The 23,579-nt window shown below is 42.1% G+C and overlaps 1 protein-coding gene across 1 annotated transcript in view; it reads right to left on the reverse strand.

Annotated features, from left to right (window-relative positions):
* Positions 1–23,579, reverse strand: part of dnah6 (dynein, axonemal, heavy chain 6) — a 475,651-nt gene that overhangs the window by 221,541 nt on the left and 230,531 nt on the right. The window contains exons 41-45 of the mRNA XM_067983622.1: positions 23,151–23,282; positions 22,462–22,633; positions 16,118–16,264; positions 10,500–10,573; positions 3,262–3,416 (exon numbers count right to left, since the gene is read on the reverse strand). Coding sequence (XP_067839723.1) covers positions 3,262–3,416; positions 10,500–10,573; positions 16,118–16,264; positions 22,462–22,633; positions 23,151–23,282 — 680 coding nt within the window. The remainder of the gene's footprint in view (positions 1–3,261; positions 3,417–10,499; positions 10,574–16,117; positions 16,265–22,461; positions 22,634–23,150; positions 23,283–23,579) is intronic.

A 23,579-nucleotide genomic window follows, 5' to 3' on the forward strand; every position in this document is an offset into this window, starting at 1 on the left:
AAAATATTTGTTTAACGTCTCTGCCATTTCCTTATTCCCCATTATAATTTCTCCCATCTCTGCCTCTAAGGGACCCACGTTTACTTTTGCTAATCTCTTCCTTTTGATATACTTGTAGGAGCTCTTACAATCTGTTTTTATATTTCTTGAGTTTACTCTCATATTCAATTTTCTCCCTCTTGATCAATTTCTTGGTCATTCTTTGCTGATTTCTAAAACCCTCCCAATCCTCAGGCTTACTACTCTTTTTGGCAACACTGTAAGAATCTTCTTTTAATCTAATATTATCCTTAAATTCTCTAGTTAGCCATGGTTGGATCATTTTTCCCGTGGAGTTTTTATTCTTCAAGGGAATGTGTATTTGTCGAGAATTCTTTAAATATCTGCCATTGTTTATCTACCATCATTTCTTTTAATCTAATTTCCCAATCTACCTGAGCCAACTCACCTCTCATACCTACGTAATTGGCTTTGTTTAAATTTAAGACCCTAGTTTCGGACTTAACTATATCACTCCCAAATTCTATATGAAATTCTATCATATGATGATCACTCTATCCCAGAGGCTCCTTAACTATAAGATTACCAATTAACCCTGCCTCATTACACAATAATAGATCTAAAATAGCCTGTTCTATAGTTGGTTCCTCGACATATTGTTCTAGAAAACTGTCTCAAACACATTCCATGAACTTGTCCTCCAAACTACTTTTGCCAATTTAGTTTGCCCAGTCTATATGAAGATTAAAGTCCCCCGCGATTATTGCTTTACCCTTGTTACATGCTGCTCTAATTTCCTGCTTTATACTCTGTCTAACACCATAACTACTGTTAGGGGGCCTATAAACTACTCCCACCTGTGTTTTCTGCCCCTTGTCATTTCTTAGCTCCACCCATACTGATTCTACATCCTGATTTTCTGAGCTAAGATCCTTTCTCACTACTGCCTTTATTAACAGGGCTAACCCCCCGCCCCCATTCCCCCCCCCCCCCACCCTTTTCCATTTTGCCTATCTTTTTTAAAAGTCAAGTACCCTGGAATATTTAGTTCCCAACCTTGGTCGCCCTTTCACCACGTCTCGATAATGGCGACTGGATCAAACCCATTTATCTCTGGTTTAAGTGGAACCCGTCCCAACAGAACAGCTCTCTCTTTCCACCGTACCGGTGCCAGTGCCCCATGAATTGAAACCCCTGCTTCCCACACCACTCTTCCAGCCACGCAATTAGCCATCTGATCTGTTTGTCCCTATACCAATTTGCACATGGCTCAGGTAGTAATCCAGAGATGTATGACCCCTCATCACTGATTCCCCAATCAAATTCACTCTGGCAACACCCTTCATAATTTTAAAAACCTTTATTAAATCTCCACTGAGCCACCTCTGCTCTAGTGGAAATTGTCCCAATACCTCACAATTGTCTCTCCATATTCCTATAGTTTCCCATCCCTGGCATCATCTTGGTGAATCTCTGCTGTACGCTCAGTATAGCTTTAATATTTTTTCTATAATGGGGTGTACAAAACTAAATAGAGAATGCTAATTGTGGCTAAACCAATATTTTGAACAAATTCATCATTATTTCTTTGCTTTTGCCCTTTATGTCTCTATTTAAGGAACCCAAAATGCTGTATTCCTTTATTATGACTTGCACTCGGACCTTCGGGAAATGATATATTTGACGCTTATATCTCTGTTCATCCACACACATTAGCATCTTTCCATTGAGTGTTTTGACTCCCAAAATGTATTATCTTACACTTGTTCACATTGAATTGCATCTGCCACCTGTCTGCGCATTCAGCTAATCTGTCTATGTCTTCTTGAAATCTTTCGCAGTCCTCCTCACTGTTTTCCAACTCCCTACTTTTGTATTGTCAGCAAATTTTGATATTGTGCTCCCTGTGCCGAAGTCCAAGACATCTATATGTACCGAAAATAAAAGTCGTCCCAGCACTGACCCCTGGGGATCAGCACTTCCAATCCTTCTCTCCAGCCTGAACAATACCCATTTACCCTAATTCTGTTTCCTATCCGTCAGTCAACTTTCCATCCACGCTGTTACATTTTCTCTTCTATCATATGCCTGAATTTTGCCTTTTTCCAGTTCAGAACCCTTATCTTTGATTCTTCATTATCCATTTCTATTCTTGCACTGAACCCAACTATGTTGTTACTATTTCGCAAAATTTCTCCTACATTTGATCCATTTTATTTCCCAGAACTAGCAACTTTTCTATCCAGTTCAAATGAAAGGTCATCGATCTGAAATGTTAGCTCTGTTTCTCCCTCCACAGACGTTGCCTAACCTGCTGAGTATTTCTAGCATTTTCTGTTTTTATTTCTGTCCTTATTGAACTAGAAACATACTGTGGAGATGCCGGTGATGGACTGGGGTTGACAATTGTAAACAATTTTACAACACCAAGTTATAGTCCAGCAATTTTATTTTAAATTCACAAGCTTTCGGAGATTTTCTCCTTCCTCAGGCAAATGTTTGCCTGAGGAAGGAGAAAATCTCCGAAAGCTTGTGAATTTAAAATAAAATTGCTGGACTATAACTTGGTGTTGTAAAATTGTTTACAATTAGAAACATACTGATCTAGGAAACAAATCCTGATGCATTCTAAAAAGTGTTCTGCGGTTTGACCACATGTGTTACCTTAATTTCAGTCTGTCTTGAGTTAATTAAAATCACCAATATTATTATCCTACTTTTCGCAGCAAATTAATATCTGGCGGCATTCCTTCCCCGATTTTCTTCGCTCCGCCACTGGCGGCCGTGCCTTCAGCTGCCTAGGCCCTCTGCTCTGGAATTCCCTCCCTAAACCTCTCTGCCTCTCTCTCCTCCTTTCAGATGCTCCTTAAAACCTAACGCTCACCTGTCCTAATATGTGGCGCGGTGTCAAATATTGTTTGATAAAGCTTCTGTGAAGTACTTTGGGACGTTTTACTATATTAAAGACACTATATCAACACAAGTTGCTGTTGTTGACAGCCCAGGATGGCCCCAGCACACCTGCTGGAACAATATGGGGCGGGGCAGAGGAAGCATTCACTCCCCCCTGCTGTATTGGAATTTGCAGCAACTGTGTTAGTGGAGCGACAACCCAGCAGCGGATCCTGCTTCTAAGTTTTGGTGCCTCCATCTGTACTATCCTCGAATTCCGCAAATGGGGAGGTGGAATTTATATAGTGTATGTTTATACTGTTTATTTATATATAAATCAACTAGTTAATACTGAATAAAATAAAGTACCTAGAAACATGTTCAACTGCATCTTGAAAGAAAACCAGTTTCATATCTTTGGAACTTGTCATATTATAGTCTTCCATGTAGTCCTGCAGAACAGATTTTACTTTCGCATAATTGGTCAAATCTTCATAAAGCCGGTCTACTTTCTCTGCTCCAATCTGAAAAGATTAAGTGTGAACATTATTGTATATATTATGGATGTATAGAATAACAAATTCCCTGGAGTGATTATATGTGGAATAATGGCTTCATTGTTTAGATTACATATATAATAATGGGAATGTAGCAGTAATTATACAGAGAACAGATATCTGGGAGTGATCATGTAGGGAATAACGAACACCTGGAATAATAGCACAGACAATAAAAAATACCGAGCAATGACACTATACAGAATAAAGAATATACAGAAATGTTTCCAAGTTAATAATCAAATCAAGTGGTTTAAAGAACATATCAACTACGAGGTCTTTTGAACTCTAAGAATAGATCATAGCCTTGATATTCCTCCTTACTGTTAGTCCGTGCTTGAACTATAAATTGTTTTTTTTTATTATTTGTGAGATTTTTATTCAGTTGTAGTAAATCTTTGCATGACCATGTGTCAGTATGATCAACATATTTTGTGTATGAAGATCCCACAAGAAAATTGAACATTATAAGAAACAAAAAATATGTGGATGATGCAGGATAATTTTAAGCATAAAGTTGTCGATATTATTAATAGACAATTTGCACCTTCTTATTGCCCAGTCTAAGTCATCTTCTAGCAATCTGATTGGTCTGGAGCAATCACATGATCCGTGCCTTCGTTACTCTTCCAGCAATTTGTTTGTTCCCTAGGAATCACGGGATCAACACCCATGATAGAGTGTGATCACAACTACTGAGCTAGCAGACTCAGAAGTGGCATCCATAACCACCAAGCAAGTGTGAGCTGGATGCGGGGGTGGGGGGGATTAGGCCAGAAAGGGCACGGATGGATGGAGATTAGAGGCTTGGAGGCAACAGTCAGGCAGAGTATTGGGCCAGGAGTTTGGCCAAGAGGTCACACAATCAGATGAAAGGTCAGATTAAAGTCAGCACAATTGGGTAGGGGGGCTTGGATCAGAAATCAGGCACGAGGCAGTACAAGGGAATAGCAGGTTGGAGTGGGATGTAGAACAACACAGCATGAAACTCCAAACTGAGCACCCAGGCTTCTGACATAGGAATAGGTTTTCTCAGAAAACGTACAAGTAACTATAAGGATAAGAATAAGCATTTTATTCTGAATAGTTTTATTTTTTAAATGGGCTTCTTAGGTTACAAATATTAGTAACAGGGTATATTTTAGGGGGCTATAAAAACAAAATGACAGATCAAACCAAGATCACAAAATTATTTGAGTGGTCAATTTCTGGTATATGGCTCTTCAGGATTGGTAGTTATGCAAAAAAATGTAAATAATTTGTTCACATTTGATCAATTGGAGAGTTATCAGCTAATCACTAATTTTTATCCGACTGGTGTTTGACCCTAAGGTGTGACACCCTGAAATGTGACATTTTTGAGGTCTAGCATTTTGAGGCTGTACTTTCAGATATGATGACTTTGAAAGGATTGACACAATGAATGCTCGAGAAGCAAGACTTTTAATTATACATATAGGGGGTTAAATTGGGCCATGTAGTGCCCGTTTTTAGGCACTACATGGACAACTAAGACTCAAAAATGGGGCTCGTGATGTGAGCGAGATGGTCACCTCCATCAGCACACCGATGGAACTCACCATGATGCAGCGTCTGATGACCGATGTTACAGCTTCCATCAAAGGTCTGACTGCTGCTTTGGAAACGCACACGCTTCCAACGAGAAGTGCACAGGACTCGGTAAAGGTGTTTGCGCATCCGCTCCTAATGACCACCAGCAGCGTGCAGAGTAGGGAGAATGTGATGCAAATTAGTGTGCAGCGCTGATTTGAAGCCAACGCTGCCATTTTGCACCTCCACACTCCAGCTAACACCTTGTCTTAGCTTTGCACTGTTGAACACAACGATAAACAGCATGAAGGACCCCTCACCAGCGCTATTTAAAGGGATCACGCTATTTAAAGGGATAACATCCAGGCTTAGGCTTATAAGTGGCAATTAACATTCGCGCCAGACAAGTGCCAGGCAATGACCATCTCCAACAAGAGAGAGTCTAACCACCGCCCCTTGACATTCAACAGCATAACCATCGCCAAATCCCCCACCATCAACATCCTGGGGGTTACCATTGACCAGAAACTTAACTGGACCAGCCACATAAATACTGTGGCTACAAGAGCAGGTCAGAGGCTGGGTATTCTGCGGCGAGTGACTCACCTCCTGACTCCCCAAAGCCTTTCCACCATCTACAAGGCACAAGTCAGGAGTGTGATGGAATACTCTCCACTTGCCTGGATGAGTACAGCTCCAACAATGCTCAAGAAGCTCGACACCATCCAGGACAAAGCAGTCCGCTTAGTTGGCACCCCATCCGCCACCATAAACATTCACTCCCTTCACCACCGGCGCACTGTGGCTGCGATGTGTACCATCCACAGGATGCACTGCAGCAACTCGCCAAGGCTTCTTCGACAGCACCTCCCAAACCCGCGACCTCTACCACCAAGAAGGGCAAGGGCAGCAGGCACATGGGAACAACACCACCTGCATGTTCCCCTCCAAGTCACACACCATCCCGACTTGGAAATATATCGCTGTTCCTTCATCATCGCTTGGATAAAATCCTGGAACTCCCTACCTAACAGCACTGTGGGAGAACCTTCACCACACGGACTGCAGCGGTTCAAGGCGGCGGCTCACCACCACCTATTCAAGGGCAATTAGGGATGGGCAATAAATGCTGGCCTTCCCAGCGACGCCCACATCCCATGAATGAATAAATGAAGTACTTACAGGTTAGTTGCTGGATTATTTCGTTTGGCTGCTGGTGCAATTGTACGTGTTTTTGGAGGTTTCCTAAACTTGGCTAAAGTTGGAATACTCTACAGGGAGTGGTCCAGCTGGTCTTGCAGTACTTTTAGTGGTATTTAAAATATAGTGCTGAAAAAAGTTGCTTCCAGATATAGGTGGGCTGGTAGGGCTTCCTCTGAGAATTTAACATTACTGGGAGAATGAAGAGAGGCCACCCAGAGCAGAACAAGCTGCTAGAAGAGGGAGGAGGAGCAGGGCACTCAGAAGGAGGCCATATTCGTGGAGCGTCTTCAGGGAGAAATTCTGTTACCACAACTTCATTGATGACCAGTGTATCAGGCATCTTCGGTTCACAAAAGAAGTCGTGAATGAAAATTGTCAACTGTTGCAGCCACAACGGCAGCCTCAAAGCAGGGCAAGGACAGCATTGTCTGTGGCTTTCTTAGAGCACAGCAAAGGCATCCTCATGCAATGCTTCCGCTGCCTGGATCGCTCTGGAGGAGCCCTGCAGTAACCAGCTGAGCGAATATCAAGATTTGTCGTAGTATGCTGCATGCTGCACAATCTGGCCATTCTGAGGGAACTGCCCTTGCCACTGCTCTCATGCTCTCATGCTACAATAATGCATTCCCTTAGTGCCTGTCTTTCGTGTTCCTTTACCTTTCCTAGTACTTCTATGAGGTGCTTCCCCAATGGCTGGAGCATGGGTGGCGGAGGCTGCTGACCTTCAATTGAGGGGACTGCAGATGGCCTTGGAGGATGACCTCGAGCAGCTCTGGGCCTAGATTGCTTGGCTTCAGACTGCAACATCTTGGCCTGGGCTGCAGCAGCCAAGGCAGGCTGGCTGACAGACAGACAACAGGAAGGGCACTGACGGAGTGGCAGGTGTGGGAGCAGGAATGCTATCATCCTGAGAGAGGACAGCAAGTTCCACTTCCATGGAGCCACTGCCACTCTCCCGGGACGGTGCCTCAGAAATCCTGTTGGAAAACAGATTCATGGAGTGCTGTGATGCCGTGGAAGCCCCGTTCAACAGTGGTACCCAGAGCTACGATAGCAGCAGTCTGAGCTTCCAAGGCAGCAGTCAGACCTTTGATGGAAGCTGTGACATTGGTCATCAGACGCTGCATCACGGTGGGTTCCACAGGTGTGCTGATGGAAGTGACCACCTGTTCCATGTGAGAAAGGATGGGCTCCAAGCTCTGCACAAAGCCCTGTGCCAAGTTGGAGCTGGACTCCTCCGTGTTCCTTGACATTGTGCGCAGGCTTTCTGGCAGGCTTTCCAGTGCACCAAGCGTTTGGTTGTGTACACCCATCAGCCTTGTTCTGTAGCCGAGGCCATCGAAGTCCTCATCTGAATCTTCTGCAGCAGAACGAGTGTGCGACCTCGTCCTCTGGCGAGCTGGCAACTGTGGTATCTTTTCCCCACCGCCCTGGCACCTGTGCACTTGTGCTCGGTGTCTCACCATGTGCAGATCCCTCCTCTATCCTAGCCTCTAAAGTACGCGCAGTGTCAGTATCTGAGCTGGTGGCTGCAAGTGTAAGATTGAGTGACAGTGTCTCTTCATCATCACTATCTTCTTCCTCTGCTTTGTCTGACGGGGAAGGTTCCAGTTCTTGGGTATCTGAAATGAAAAAGGGACAAGGCTTGGGTTGTGGTGAGGGGAAAGGAGAAAGTAAGAAGTGGGTGCTTACACCATGTGAGTCAGAAAAGATTGTAGGATGAGGGAGAAGTGGGAAGCAAGAAGGAGGATTAGGTATGCAGAGGCTCTCATCATCGATACCTCCAACACCGCCAGTGGCCACGGCCTCCAGCGATGTCCCTTCCCATGTTGGCCAGCAGTGTCTCCTCCATAGGGGTTAAAATGTGTACAGGCACTTGTGCTCCTCCAGTTCTTTCTTGCTGCCTCCTATTATGCACCACCTTCTCCTGCAAGAAAGAGGGAAGTGTGTCATTGAGTACCCTGCAAGATGTTTGGGTGATGTGGCTGTCATGGTTGAATAGCTGCCAATGTGTGTATCAGCTGTGAGTTGTGGGAGTGAAACTTGCAACAGTATGTGAGGATGAGGTAAAGCATATAAATTGAAGGATTGAGTACTGATTGATCGAAATTGTTGGTAGATGGGTGATAGGGGTGTATTGGATTGAGCAGTGGATGAGGCTAGTGGTGCAGTTGGTAGGATATGCCATTTGAAGCCTGAACTCACCCACCTTGACAACTCGTGTCAGATCATTGAACTCTGTCCTGCACTGCATCCATGTTCGTGCAGCTATACCCCTGGCATTGACCTCATCTGCTATTTCCTCCCACTGCCTCTTGAGCATATGTCTGGAGGGTCTACTGCCCCCCCCACCACCACCGCTGTGGATACAAGATGTCCCTCCTTCTTTCCACCTCTTGCACCAAGGCAAAGAACCTTGGTGCACGCTCGCTCGCATGTTCAGCCAATCTTCAAAATATTGCAGCGCAGATTCACTTCACAATTGACTTCCACCACTTCTTGCAGCCACAATGCACCTCCCCTTTAAGAGGTGCAGGCTGCCTTAAGTAGCGCAAGCCACTCGTGATATTAGGACCCCTGCTGAAGCGTGCTGCCAATGAATAGCGCAGGCAGCGCTGGCTGCACCCGGCAATCATTTAAATCAGCAGGCAGCACAACGACCGGGCACAGGTTAATCACATACCGCGATCCCCGCACCCATTTTCTAATTTAACCCCCAGAGGCTCCGAAAACATAGGTCTTGAATTTCCACGGGAGCTATCCTGCCTCAAGATAATTTGTCTCAAGATCATTAGCGTAACAAAGTGAGATCTCTGACATTCTGTTTTACATCAATCTACTTCATATAATTATGACTATCAAGTATCTGCTCTTTAAAAGGACTGCTAATTTATTACATGTTTGCATTTATCGAGATGGATTGAAATTACCATTATTATGTTATTGATTGCACCTTCTAATTAAACCTTGTTTAATTCTTCTTTGTTGGTTTATAAAGGATGGATTTTCTTAATTTGGAATTAAATAAATAAGGTCGATTTGAACTTTTAGGTAGCTGACCGATTGAACGAGCTGGCAGCCTGCCTGATCTGCAGCGAAAAGGCCAGTGCCGTTTCGAGGCCTAGGCCTCATTTGACTAGAACCAGCAAGTTGCACGGCACAAACAGGTATCCTGATGTGGCCCACCAAATCCAGGCCAGAGCAATATTGGGCAGCCCAGAGAGGGCCCAGCTGGTAGCTTGGTATGTCCAGGGGGGATGGCACATTCACCGGGGAGGAGGGGGGAGCCCGGACCGACAGCAACCTAGATTATATTTGTGGGGCCCGAAGGAGTACTCCTACTCTTCCTAGCTCCACCAAAATAATAAAAAACTTACCTTTTTGGTGCCTCTTCGGCTCTACTTTCAGTAACACAGGTGCACGCTCCAGCCAGTTCTGTCCAGAAATGGCATTCGGGGTCTTATGTACATCATAGGACCTGGATTTGCATATTTAAAGTGACCTACCTGGAGCAGACAGGCACTTCAGCTGCCCAGCGTTAGGCCCCTGTAAAAGTAGCAGTGGGCAGAACACAGCGTTAACTAAGTCTAAGTAAGTCTACCGACTGTATTTTGAGGCCATTGAGCCCATTAATGCCGTTAATGTTCAGCGAGTAAAAATCGACCTGAATGTGTGAACTGGCTCATCTGAAAGTCAAATCAATAATGATTAAGTGCTTTTCCTTTTTCCAAATATGTAGAAAATAATAAGTGGTTGAAAGTGTGCCTCAAGAATCCAGTGAGATCACGAACCCCAAGAAGAAAGTTTGAGTGGTTTATGAACATCATTGAACCCCAAAGTCATTAAATACATAAGCAGATTTTTAAAAAAAAATTCACTATAACATTAAAGCCTTCCTATTTTTTCTTACTTAGCTTTCTAATTTCAGTTTTAAAGTATTAGAGTAAGCAATTTCTGCTAGAGGCATAAAAGTCTTAGATCTTTCATTTGCCTCAAATACCCTTTTGACTGATCACAGGTCAGCAGTGACAGAGAAGTTTATAGGCCATACATTTCCAGTTAAGTTCTCTTTTACTTGCATTTAGTCAAAAAGGTTTGGCATTAATGTTTTGTCATTAAATCAAATGCCCACGTGTGAGTGATTATGCCAGCATAGCTCTGTACTTTAGAAGTTACACATTATAGGTCTTTTAAACAACACTTGTTTTCCGATTAGGCCAAAGCTTTTCCACTCGAACGAACTTATGATTCCAGTAAGATGTATTTTACAAAATTAGATGAGAAATGTCTTTTCACCTTCAAGAAATCTCCAAAAATAATTGGCTGGGTAACAAAATAACTTGGCTCCAGCTGGACTGCAAAGTGTTTGTCTTAAAAAAAGGAAAAATGTTATCAACAGGATGAAAATACAATAAATACAAATAAATGATTTCATGTATCATTGGAAAAATAACTTCATACAGTGCAATCCTTTCAAAATGTTACCATTAGAACCACATTTCATCATATCAGCAACAAGCTGTTTGAGGGTTACCGGCAGTTTAATGTAACAGACAAATCAACAAGTTTACAGTCAGTTACAATAAACTTTCAGCTCCACTCAAAATTCCTGTATTTTTAATATTCTTTTGAAGAGTTTCTTTACCCAAATACAAAGAAAGTGCTGGCTTCTTTGTTCCTTCCGATTGTGAGCTCATCTTAAATGGACTGCATATTTTGCAAATCACGTGTAACCCTGGGACTATTTCCATTAGTTGAGTTGGAATGAATGAGGGTAATTTTAACCTAACCTCTCCAGTGAACTAGGAAGAATTCGGTTGGACGCCCATTTCATACTCCGTCTGATTTTATGCTCCGTTGACTCAGCAGTGTAAAATCCAGCGGGGTGTATAATGGGCCCACCCGAACCTGCCTCCTTGCCGCCGGGCAGGTTAGGTTATAATTACCACCAATGCTTTTAAAAGTGGAATTCAGAATTGCAGCTGGAGCCTCCAGTTATATGAGAAAGCACATTATCTTGCTTCATACAACAGAAATTAAAAGCTTTTTGACTTCACATAGTAGGAACATAGGAACAGAAGTAGGCCATTCAGCCCCTCAAGCCTGTTCCGCCATTCAATGAGATCATGACTGATCTGTATCCTAGCTCCATTTACCCGCCTTGGCTCCAAATCCCTAAATACCTATGGTTAGCAAAAATCTAGTGATCTCAGATTTAAAATTGTTACTTGAGCTAGTATCGACTGCTTGTTGTGGGAGAGAATCCCATATTTCGACCACTCTTTGTGTGAAGACATGTTTCCTAACTTCTCTATTGAATGGCCTGGCTCCCCCACCAGCAGAAAACGTTTCTCTCTATCTACCCTATTGATTCCTTTCAAAATCCTAAAAACCACAATCAAATCGCCCTTTAGCTTTCAATATTTCAGGGAATACAAGTCTAGTTTATGTAATCGCTCCTCATAATTTAACTCTTAGAGCTCTGGTAACACTCTGGTGAATCTGCGCTGCACTCCTTGCAAGGCCAATATATTCCTTCTGAGGTGCGGTACCCAGAACTGTACACAGTACTCCAGGTGTGGTCTAACCAGTGCTTTGAATAGTTGCAGGAAAACTTCCTCCCCTTTATAACTAGAGGGCTAGAATATAAAGGCCACCATTCCTTTAGCCTTTTTGATTATTTTTGGTACCTGACTACTACATTTTAATGATCTATGTACTTGAACCCTAAATCTCTTTGGACCTCCACTGTTCCTAGCTTTTCACCATTTCAAAAAATACTCAGATCTATCCTTTTTTGGTCCAAAATGGATGACCTCACAATTACCTGTGTTGAAATCCATCTGTCACAGTTTGCCCACTCACTTAATCTATCAATGTCTCTTTGTAATTTTATGTTAGTGTCTATACTACTTACTATGCCACGAATCTTTGTGTCATCGGCAAACATGGATATGTAGCTCTGCACTATGTCATTAATAAATATAGTGAATAGTTGATGCCCCAGCACAGATTCTTGTGGGACACCACTAGTCACTTCCTTCCAATTCGAGTACATACCCATTATCTCTGCTCTATGTCTTCTACTGCCTAACCAGGTCAATAACTTGCCTTCAGTTCCATGAGCTTTAATTTTAGCTAACCGTCTCTTATGTGAATCCTAATCGAATACCTTCTGGAAGTCTATATAAACTAAATCCATAGACATTCCCATGTCTACTACTTTAGTTACTTCTTCAAAAATTTCAATTAGGTTCATTAAACATGACCTACCCTTTACAAATCCATGTTGGTTCTCTCTAATCAGCTCAAATTTCTCTAAGTGTTCAGTCACATTGTCCTTAATTACAGATTCCAATAACTCCCCCACAACAGATGTTAGACTAACAGGACTATAATTTCCAGGTTTCTCTCACCTTTCTTAAATAATAGTTACATTTACAATTTTCCAATATAATGGGACAATTCCTGAATCAAGAGAGCTTTGGAAGATTATGGCTAAAGCAGCTGCAATTTCCTCACCTACTTCCTTTAAAACCCTGGGGTGGAAACCATCAGGTCCTAGGGATTTGTCAGTCTTTAGTGCCATTATTTCCTCTAATACTATTTTCTTGCTTATATTAACTTTAGTAAGTTCCAGTCCTCGATTCATTATTAGTTTCCCGGGAATGTCAGGTATATTATCTTCTTCCTGTACTGTTTAGACTCACAAGACTCCCAAGTCATTTATGTACACTGTAAACAGCAATGGCCCCAGTACTAATCCCTGAAGCATCAGGGAAAATGTTTGCTGGAGTGTTCCTAAAATAGGAGAAAGGGCACCTGGATGGAATGTCACAGAAAGTCACTGTGGCTTTAAAAGAAGATGTAGATGTACTGACAATATCTTCACAGTGAAACAGATGATTGAAAAGTGCTGAGACTATAAAGAAGCTAAACAGATAACCTAACAAGTAAAATATGATTTATCCAACCTATAACTAGTAAAATTTATCACAGCTGTTAGTTCATAGCCAAAGTCTTTCAGCAGAGTGAGTAAAATAGTATATAGTTATACCAGAGAAACATGCATGCACAAGGTTAGTTAATCTAGGACGAGTAGAAGATCAAAGAAAAAAGGCAACTACAGACGGCAACTCGCCACAGCCATCCCCAGAGGTAAAACTGAGCATCCCAGAGGAAGATAAAACCATTCAAAACTAAGGCATCCAAGATACTAGAAAGACCAGGTTATATGCTGTACGCTGATATTCCAGAGAAATAGCCAGAATACCAAATGCTGGAAATTTTCCAATGATATTTTGAATACAAACTGTAAACTTAACCTCACTGAGCTGTATTGTAATCTTGCAAATTCGACATAACTCTGTTACACTGTTATTAACCACAACCCAGCTCGTGTTAAGGTACTGGTCCCAATTTGCCTTCCCATCTCATCTCACCGTAAGTCAGCAATGCACTTTTCACAAACACCCAATTTGGCTGAACCTGGCTATTTTAAAGGGTTCAACTGTTTGAAATAGGTTGGGCAGATGCCAAATAGGACTCGCAGCCAAGAATATGAGCTTGTTCCAAATTGGGCCCGGAAAGTTATGCAGTACTGCAGGTCCTAAAGGTCCGTAGCAGTCTTAACTGATGGCGAAATTAAGGCCTGGTGACTGTTCCCAGATTCAGCAGCAAATGGTATCCAACCTCACCATGCAGCCCTGCTGCCCCTAAATTTTGCCTTTCCAGAGCTCCAAGGAGATTGCTGGCAGCCCTTTAATTGATCCACCAATTTGAAGAGGCAGGTCTACAACCTCAAATGGCCAGTTACCTTGGGTGGTCTACTTTGCTGACAGACTCCAGGCAGATTCCACAGAAAATTCTCTCAGGTCCAACCTTGACATTGTAATTAAACTGCTGACAAGGACGGCACTGTTGTTGTGTGGCGAACAGACCTCTACCTTGCGGAGGCTGAACGCCAACCCTCTGACACCTCCTCCTACCCCACCGCCAAACATCAAGCCATAGTTTCCCAGACCATCAATGAACTCATCTCCTCTGGAGATCTTCCCTCCACCCTCATAGTTCCCCAACCTCGCACAGCCCGCATCTACCTCCTTCCCAAGATCCACAATCGGGACTGCCCTGGGAGACCCATTGTTTCAGCCTGTTCTTGCCCCACGGAACTTATTTCCTCCTATCTCGACTCTTTTTTCTCCCCTTGTCCAGTCTCTTCCAACCTACATTCACGACTCTTCTGACGCCCTCTGCCACTTTAACAGTTTCCAGTTCCCTGGCCCAAGCTGTCTCCTTTTCACCATGGACGTCCATGGTGAAACTTAACTGGACCAGCCATATAAATACTGTGGCTACGAGAGCAGGTCAGAGGCTGGGTATTCTGAGGCGAGTGACTCACCTCCTGACTCCCCAAAGCCTTGCCACAATCTACAAGGCACAAGTCAGGAGTGTGATGGAATACTCTCCACTTGCCTGGATGAGTGCAGCTCCAACAACACTCAAGAAGCTCGACACCATCCACTCTGTCCGCAAGCGTGACCCTGACCTGCCGGTCGCTTGCCATTTTAATTCCACTTCCCACTCCTACTCTGACCTCGGCCTCTCACACTATTCCAATGAAGTTCAACGTAAGCTCGAAGAACAGCATCCCGTCTCCCTGGTAATATCGGGGCCGTTAACTCTGTTCCTTTCTCCACAGATGCTGCCTGACTTGCTGAGCTTCTCCAACATTTTCTGTTTTTATTTCAGATTTCCAGCATCTGTAGTATTTTACTTCTGATTTACTAGAATGGTACCAGGGATGAGGGACTTCAGTTCATGTGGGGAGACCAGAGAAGCTGGGATTGTTCTCCTTAGAGCAGAGAAAGTTAAGGGGAGATTTGATAGAGGGGTTCAAGATTATGAAGGGTTTTGATAAAGGACATAAGGAGAAATTGTTTCCACTAGCAGGAGGGTCGGAAACCAGAGGACACAGGTTTAAGGTAATTGGCAAAAGAACTAGAGGGGGATGAGAATTTTTTTTTACGCAGCGAGTTGTTATGACCTGGAATACATTGACTGAAAGGGTGGTGGAAGCAGATTCAAAAGTAACTTTTAAAAAGGAATTAAATAAATACTTGAAAAGGAAAAATTTGTAGGGCAATGGGGAAAAGGCAGGGGTGTTAGACGAATGGATAGCTCTTTCAAAGAGCTGGCACATGCATGATGGGCCGAATGGCCTCCTTCTACGCTGTATGATTCTATGATTAAATTCAGCTGGACCTCTGCCTTCCCGGCATTTCCAGGTTTCCTGGCTGCAAACACGTGCCCCCGGTCCCTCTCAGCCTCCCCGTAAATATCGGGGCCTATGTTTCAGGTCAATGATCTTTCACCAGTTCTGACGAAAGGTCATCGACCTGAAACGTTAATTTAATTAAACTGGTGTTAGTTAATGCATCTTTTGATGATTTTGGCAGGAAGGACACTTCACTCAGTGTTGCACTGAATCTCTGTTGTGATTGGTTTGATTTGTGCAACCGATAACATAATTTAGATTGGGTAATGTAATATAGTTCAAAAGTGAGCTAATTTAGGCATTTTATAAACTTTAGACTTCAATGGTAAGTTTCAATCATGCTTTCCGACGTATACTTGCCAGTAAAAGAACTATAAGATTTGTCTTTGACTCGTATCGACTACCTATTAGGATTTTGAATGTAATATTCCTTACATCATTTATGGAATTCGGTGTTCAATCTATTTTACAAAGCTGACTGTTGAAATTGCGATCTGCGCATTAAAGTGAATAACATCTATTCTATACACAATTAAAAGCTACAAAATAAACTCTACAATATGGCTAAACTTTAGGACTGTTGTGTAACATATAATCTGTGAGCACTTTGAAGCAATGGATATGTAGAACTCCTTACTGGCCAGTTCAGACAACATGGTATTGAAGTAAAGTTTGTCTTCATTGTTGATTAGACGATCATGGAAGACTCGTTGACATTCATGGCAAAAAAGCCTAAAGATTTGTTTGTCAGTCCTTACTGTGCTAGGATTACACTGAAGAATTCCTGAAATGGAAAAAAAAGAAATGCTTAAAAAAAAACACAAATGCTGGGAATCTGCAATAGAAACAGGAAATGCTGGAAATTTACAGCAGGCTGATCGGCATCTGAAACGGAAAGATTGGCTATTGCGTCATCTGTGACGTTGCATCATAGATATAATATGGTGGATGTAGTTTGGGTGTTTGATCATTACATAAATATAAGGAATACTTAATTAGAATGATAGCATCTTAATCTCCTACACCTTTTGATGGGACAATGTTTCTTTCAGTTCTTCAAAGACACAGTGGTCTGGAAATTCCTGGGGCTTCAGTTTGCTGACAATGCAGGGTCATTTGCATAGCTGGTGCAGGCTGCCAGTGCCTGTAACAGTACATTAGTGGTAGCTGCCCCAGCCCAAAACAAACCAATATTGTAAGGCGAGTCAGAGTTCTCTGGTGGCCCAAATGGGACAAAGAAAAATCTATTTTTGTTCAGTCTTCTGGGATCGATTACCTTATTCTAGTGAAGGTCTGGAGCCTTTAGAAGGCCTCAAAGGGACTCAAGCCAACTCTCAACTGGCACAAGATCAACTCCAGCCCCAGGAATTTTGGGGCTAGCTTCTTTTATTCCTTTGCACGTCTAACCAACCGATCTTTATGTTTGATGGTTTTTCCCTCAGTCTTTCTTTGTTTATCAATATCCTTTGCCTCACTACTTCTTCTGACCTCAACTCCTCCATTGCTAAAACAGTCTACAAGAAGCTTCATTTTTCATGCAAAGTGCTTCTTTTCCACTCAACAACTCCTAACTCTCTATAAAGCCCAAGTCCGTCAAAGATTTATTGCTCACATGCTGGAAAACATTTCAAACATGTCTCTTACACACCTGGACAAGCTTCAACAATAAAATCTATCAATTTAACGATGATCCCTCTCTCACCTTTAGCCTCTAACCTCTCTCTACTGCAACCTTTCTTGTCTCTCTTTTTCTCTATTTAATTGGTCAATACTTCTTTGAATGTTCGTATCTTCCTTCTAAGCTGCAAATATACTCTATTACATGCTCTCCTGCTCTCTGCATTCTCACTGTGTTTAAATTGAGATTCATCACAGTGTCCAGTTCCATTCCATTCTTTCACAGAATTTCAAAACTGTGGAATAATTTCCTCCCTTGATCTTTCTTTCTTACAATCTTCAGATTTTTAAAATCTAAGCTTGATGTGAACTAATCACTACCTCTTAATTTACCTTCTCTTTACTTTTTCAGCCTTTGTTCATTCTTCTTGATAAAGAAAAATCTAAGTGCTAGATAACAAATCAACCTCATCAGCATCACGGCTACTAATATGCCAATCTTCCACGTAAGGACAAACAGATGTAATTTGCTTTTTAGAATGATAGATTCACTTTCCATTTAAGGACTAAGGGATTTTAAGAGATGTATTTAGACATGTAATGGTAATTATTTTTGTCTTAGCCCTCAGGCTCTAATGTGTCACACTTAAAAAGCTGCAGCTGGGATTTAAAAATAAATGGTGCAATACGGAGTCAAAACATTTTGGTAGCCCTTTCCACAGACTGAATAGGGCTCAGAATCTTTCCGAAGGCAGTGAGGGCAAAAGACAGTGGAAAGCAAAGCAAATAGGGAGACAGGAAACAAAGTCTGTGCATAAGTGATGAAGCAGTGCAGCACACCAATTTGCTGTTAAATGGCTGGCAACGTGGAGGTGCTGCTCTGTAAAGCAAACAGCACTGCTGGAACTTAGTGCCTATATACAATAGGTCCAGGATATTGGCTTCTTCAGCCATGTTGGTTCCCCTGTCTTCTTTGCCGCTCGCCCTCAACCTCCAGCCCCAATATAGAATTACGTAAAAGGTACAGCACAGAAACAGGCCATTCAGCTCAACAGATCCATGCCGGCGTTTATGCTCCATACAAGCCTCCTCCCTCCCTACTTCATCTAACCCTATCAGCATATCCTCTATTCTTTTCTCCCTTATGTGTTTATCTAGTTCCCCTTAAATGCATTTATGCTAGTCGCCTCAACTACTCCTTGCAGTAGCAAGCTCCACATTCTAACCACTCTCTGAGTAAAGAAGCTTCTCCTGAGTTCCCTTTTGGATTTATCAGTGACTATATTATTTTTATGGCCCCTAGTTCTGGTCTCCCCACAAGCGGAAACACCTTCTCTACGTCTACCCTTTCATAATTTTAAAGACCTCTATTCGGTCACCCCTCAGTCTTCTCTTTTGTAGAGAAGGGAGCCCCAGCCTGCTCAATCTTTCTTGATAGGTATAACTTCTCAATTCTGGTATCATCCTAGTGAATCTTATTTGCACCTTCTCCAGTGTGTCTATATCCTTTTTATAATATGGAGACCAGAACTGTTCACAGTACTCCAAGGTCTAACCAAGGTTCTATACAAGTTTAACACAACTGCTCTGCTTTTCAATTCTATTCCTCTAGAAATGAACCCCAGTGCTTGGTTTGCTTTTTTTTATGGCCTCAGTCACTACTTTTAGTGATTTGTGTATCTGTACCCCTAGATCCCTCTGCTCCTCTACCCCATTTAGACTATTATCCAAGCAGTATGTGGCCCCCTTATTCGTCCTATCAAAATGTAATACCTCACACTTATCTATATTCAAATTCATTTTCCAATTACACACCCATTCTGCAAGTTTATGAATGTCTTCCTGTATTTTGTCACAGTCCTCCTCGGTATTAACCATACCGCCCAATTTGATGTCATCCACAGATTTTTTAAATTGTACTTCCGATTCCCGAGTCCCATTCATTTATGTAAACAGTAAACAACAATGGTCCCAGCACCGATCCTTGTGAAACACGACTTCCTACCTTTTGCCACTCTGAGTAACTACCTTTAACCCCTACTTTCTGTTTTCTGTTTTGTAGCCAGCTTGCTATCCATTCTGCTACTTGTCCCAACTCCACACGCTCTGACCTTAGTCATGAACCTACTATGCGGTAGCTTATCGAAGACCTTTTGAAAATCCAAATATATTACATCTACTACAGCAGCCATGTCTACTATTTCTGTTATTTCTTCAAAGAATTAAATAAGGTTGATCAAGCATGACCTTCCCTGTTGAAATCCGTGCTGACTATTCTTTATTATATCTTCAATTTCGAGATGTTTTTCTGTTACATCTTTGAGTAAGGATTTCATTAACTTTCCTACCACTGATGTTAAGCTAATTGGTCTATAGTTCCCTGGTCTGGTTCTATCTCCCTTTTTAAATATAAGAATCACATTAGCTGTCCACCAGTCCTCTGGCACTGTTCCCTTTTCTAATGAATTTTTATATATATGTAACAGTGCCTCTGCTATCTCTTCCCTAACTTCTTTCAATATGTGTGGATGTAATCCATCCGGACCAGGGGTTTTATCCTCTCTAAGTTTGATTAGTTTATCAATTATCTCCCCCCTTTCTATCTTAAATGTCTTCATATCTTTTTTGACCTCTTCTTCTAATGTCGTGCCCACCATGTTTGTCTCCCTGGTAAATACTGAGGCACAGTAATTATTTAATATTTCTGCCATTTCGCTGTCATTACCTGTGAGTTTATCATTTGTATCCCTTAGTGGCCCTATTCCCTATCCTGATTTTTTTTTTGTTATTTATGTCATTTTATATTCCTTGATAATTTAATTTTGTATTCCCTTTTTTCATCCTCTCCTTTGTTGTCTTTGTACTTTATGTGTGCCTTTTTGTTTAATTTCAATTTTGCCCTTATTACTTTATTCATCCATGGTGTATCATTACTGGCTAGTTTGATCTTGCTTTTTAGTGATACATATTTCTCCTGGACTCTATTGATCACTGTTTTAAATGTTTTCCACTGCTGTTCTATTTCTTTGTTTATCAGTAAATTTTTCCAGTTTATTTTCCCTAGTTTCATTCTCATCCCCTGAAAATCAGCTTTCTTCCAATGTATTACTTTGGTCTTTGGCTTACTTGTGTCCTTTTCAATCTTTATCTTAAACTTTATTATATTGCCTGGATGTTTACTTCTCTTATCTGTTCTGGTTCATATCTCATTGTTTCCTCTTTTGTTGGGCTTTTTACATACTGGGTAAGAAATGAGGACTGCACACATTGTAAAAACTCCATTCCCTGTACCCCTTCATCTACCTCTTCTTGCCAGTTTATTTGGAGACCGTTACCATCTCTCATGATTATTATTCTATATCCTTTACTCATTTCACATCTTTGCTTATATATTTCTTCCTCTACCTCCTTTCTACTATTAGGTGGTCTGTAATATACCCCTATTAGTGTGATTGATCCCTTCTTATCTTTTATTTCAATCCATATGGATTCTGTTTCTATCCTTCTGCTAGTTATGTCCCTTTTTTCAACTGCCATTATGTTATCTCTAATTAGTACAGCTGCTCCACCACTCCCTTTTTCTTTCCCTTTCCTTTCTGATTAAGTTATAACCTGCAATATTTAGTTGCCAGTCCTGTTCTTTATTTAGCCATGTTTCAATTATTCCTAATACATCTGATTCCTCTTTATGTATTATTGCCTCCAGTTCCCCCGTTGTATTTTGGATGCTGTGCACATAGCTGTACAGACAGTTTAATTCATCTTTAATAGTTGTTCTTTTTACTTTATTTTTAACAGTCCTTTTATATTTCTGTTTTATAACAGTATTTGTTCCTTGACTGTTTGTGTTATATTTGTTCCTTACCCTAGTCTGACCCTTACACTCATGTTCTGTTTCTTTTATCTTTAAGCTTTTGTTATTGCTACCAGATCCCTCCCCCCATCTTGCTAGTTTAAAGCCTTATACACTGCCCTATTTATCCTTTCTGCGAGGATTGTGGTCCCATTCCGGGTTAGATGGAGTCCGTCCCAGCAATACAGACCGTCCCAGCGGTACAGCTCCTCCCTGTCCCAGTACTGGTGCCAGTGTCCCATGAAATGGAACCCCTCCTTCCCACACCACTCTTTCAGCCACGCATTCACCTTTCTGATCTGCCAATCCCTATGCCAATTAGCACGTGGCTTGGGTAGTAAACCTGAGATAACCAGACCTACAAGACCACCCATGACTGCAGTGAAACTGTTTTGAAGGCAGACAAAAACAGTCCAGCACCAGCAAAAAGTTGTTCGCAGAAGTCAGAAACCAGTTGTAAAAGGTAGAAAATAGGCAAAAAAAACCAGCCAGAGGTAAGCCAGCAGCCTAAAAGAACAAACCAGCATCTAATCTGTATGAAATGCATTAGCCCTTTAAATAGCGCTGCTACAAATCCCTGCCAACTGTTAGCACCATGATTTGCTGACAACGAGTCAGGCACTGGGGCAAACCAACAAGCGTAGGGCCCTTATTTAAATATTATGATAATGAAGGTTTTTAATACTTCCGTCACGCCTGCAGCAGAGCCTAATCCAATATGTCACGTGGTGCACTTTCGGCGCAGAATGAGCCCGTATTGCACCCTTAGATGCCAGTTTTATGCCTATAAAATGGACGAAGTGCAATCAAATTTCTAGGCCAACGAGTACTCGTTAGAGGAGTTAGGTTGGGTGGGGCGCTGCAGGGGTTGGTGTTGGAACCACTATTGTTTCGCATTTACATAAATGACCCAGATTCAGAACCGCAATGAAAAATGGTCAAATTTGCTAATGATAACAAATGGGAGGGGCAGTGGAATTGGAGGAAGCAGCTCAAAAATTAGATCAAGTATGTGGCGAGATCAATGGCAGATGAAATTCAATACAGACAAGTGCAAAGTACTGCACATAGAATTTTTTTTTTTATTATTTGTTCACGGGATGTGGGCGTCGCTGGCAAGGCCGGCATTTATTGCCCATCCCTAATTGCCCTCGAGAAGGTGGTGGTGAGCCGCCTTCTTGAACCGCTGCAGTCCGTGTGGTGACGGTTCTCCCACAGTGCTGTTAGGAAGGGAGTTCCAGGATTTTGACCCAGCGACAATGAAGGCCGGTGCCTAGTGGTCTGATGCCGGGTGGTCCGTCCGGTTTTTTATTCTTATTATGACTTTTCGTAGTGAGATTTTACAACTGAGTGGCTTGCTAGGCCATTTCAGAGGGCAATTAAGAATCAACCACATTGCTGTGGGTCTGGAGTCACATATAGGCCAGACCGGGTAAGGGCGGCAGGTTTCCTTCCCTAAAGGACATATGCAATACATGGACAGATGAGACTGCAGGACAGATGCATTTTACCTTGTATGCACTTTGATAAATCCCGAAGATTGAAAACATAATGAGACTTGGCAGGTGTAGGCAGAAGGTCAACACTCATTCGATGGTACATCTCAACAGCTGCTTCCACAATACTTATGGAACAATGTTTCACATCTTGAGTAAATTCTGCCAGAAATCCATTCAAAATGGCCTGCATCACAGAAAAATGGTTGAAGACATAAGAAAAATTATAAACATGTCCAGAGCGACCTGGCTCAGCACAAACTGGATAAAGGCTACAAGCACTGCCGTTAGAAATACAGATGAGATTTTTCCACAGATTCCATATAAATTGATTACAAATATGAAATAATTAGTATGAGAGTACGGAATCAAAGTGCAGCCAGGTATGAGGGATCTGGATGACTGCACTGACTCACTCGGAGGCCTCCCTCAATGCAGCTTGCATCTGTACTTTTATAAGGTTGGCCTTCAAACCCAAATAGGGCCACCCACTTTTGGTTCACCTTCTGAAGCAGGACCTCCAACTGTGCAGATCAATGGGAGCAGGGTTACTTACATGACTCTGCTGTGCCACTTGTGAATAGTATGTCCACGTTTTTGCAGGTGAGGCTCCCTTACGGGCAGCAGACTCAGCAAATCAGCTCTCCAATGATGCACAAATGAATCAGATTTCTTCACAACTTATAGTAAGGATAGTTACTAACCTGAAAAATCTGTTTCAGGCTGTGCTCGGAGGGGGTTGGGAGGCACAACATGCTGAAGTGTCTTATGAAACGGGGTGTCACTGGATTTCGTCCACCACCAGGAGGGGCACAGGCAGCAGCGATTGTAACGTCCTAAAATAGAAGTCGTAAATAAATTAAAAAGAGGTCCTTAAAATTATGAAGGGGTTCGATAGGATAGACGTAGAGAAGATATTTCTACTTGTGGGGATCCTAAAACTAGGGGTCACAAATATAAGATAGTCACTACTAAATCCAAAAAGGAATTCAGGGGAAACCTTCACTCAGAGAATGTTGAGAATGTGGAACTCACTATCACTGGGAGTGGTTGAGGCGAGCAGTATAGATGCATTTAAGGGGAAGCTAGATAAGTACATGAGGGAGAAAGGAATAGAAGGATATGTTGATAGG

Source organism: Heptranchias perlo, chromosome 4, assembly GCF_035084215.1.
Source record: "Heptranchias perlo isolate sHepPer1 chromosome 4, sHepPer1.hap1, whole genome shotgun sequence".
Lineage (NCBI taxonomy): Eukaryota > Metazoa > Chordata > Chondrichthyes > Hexanchiformes > Hexanchidae > Heptranchias > Heptranchias perlo.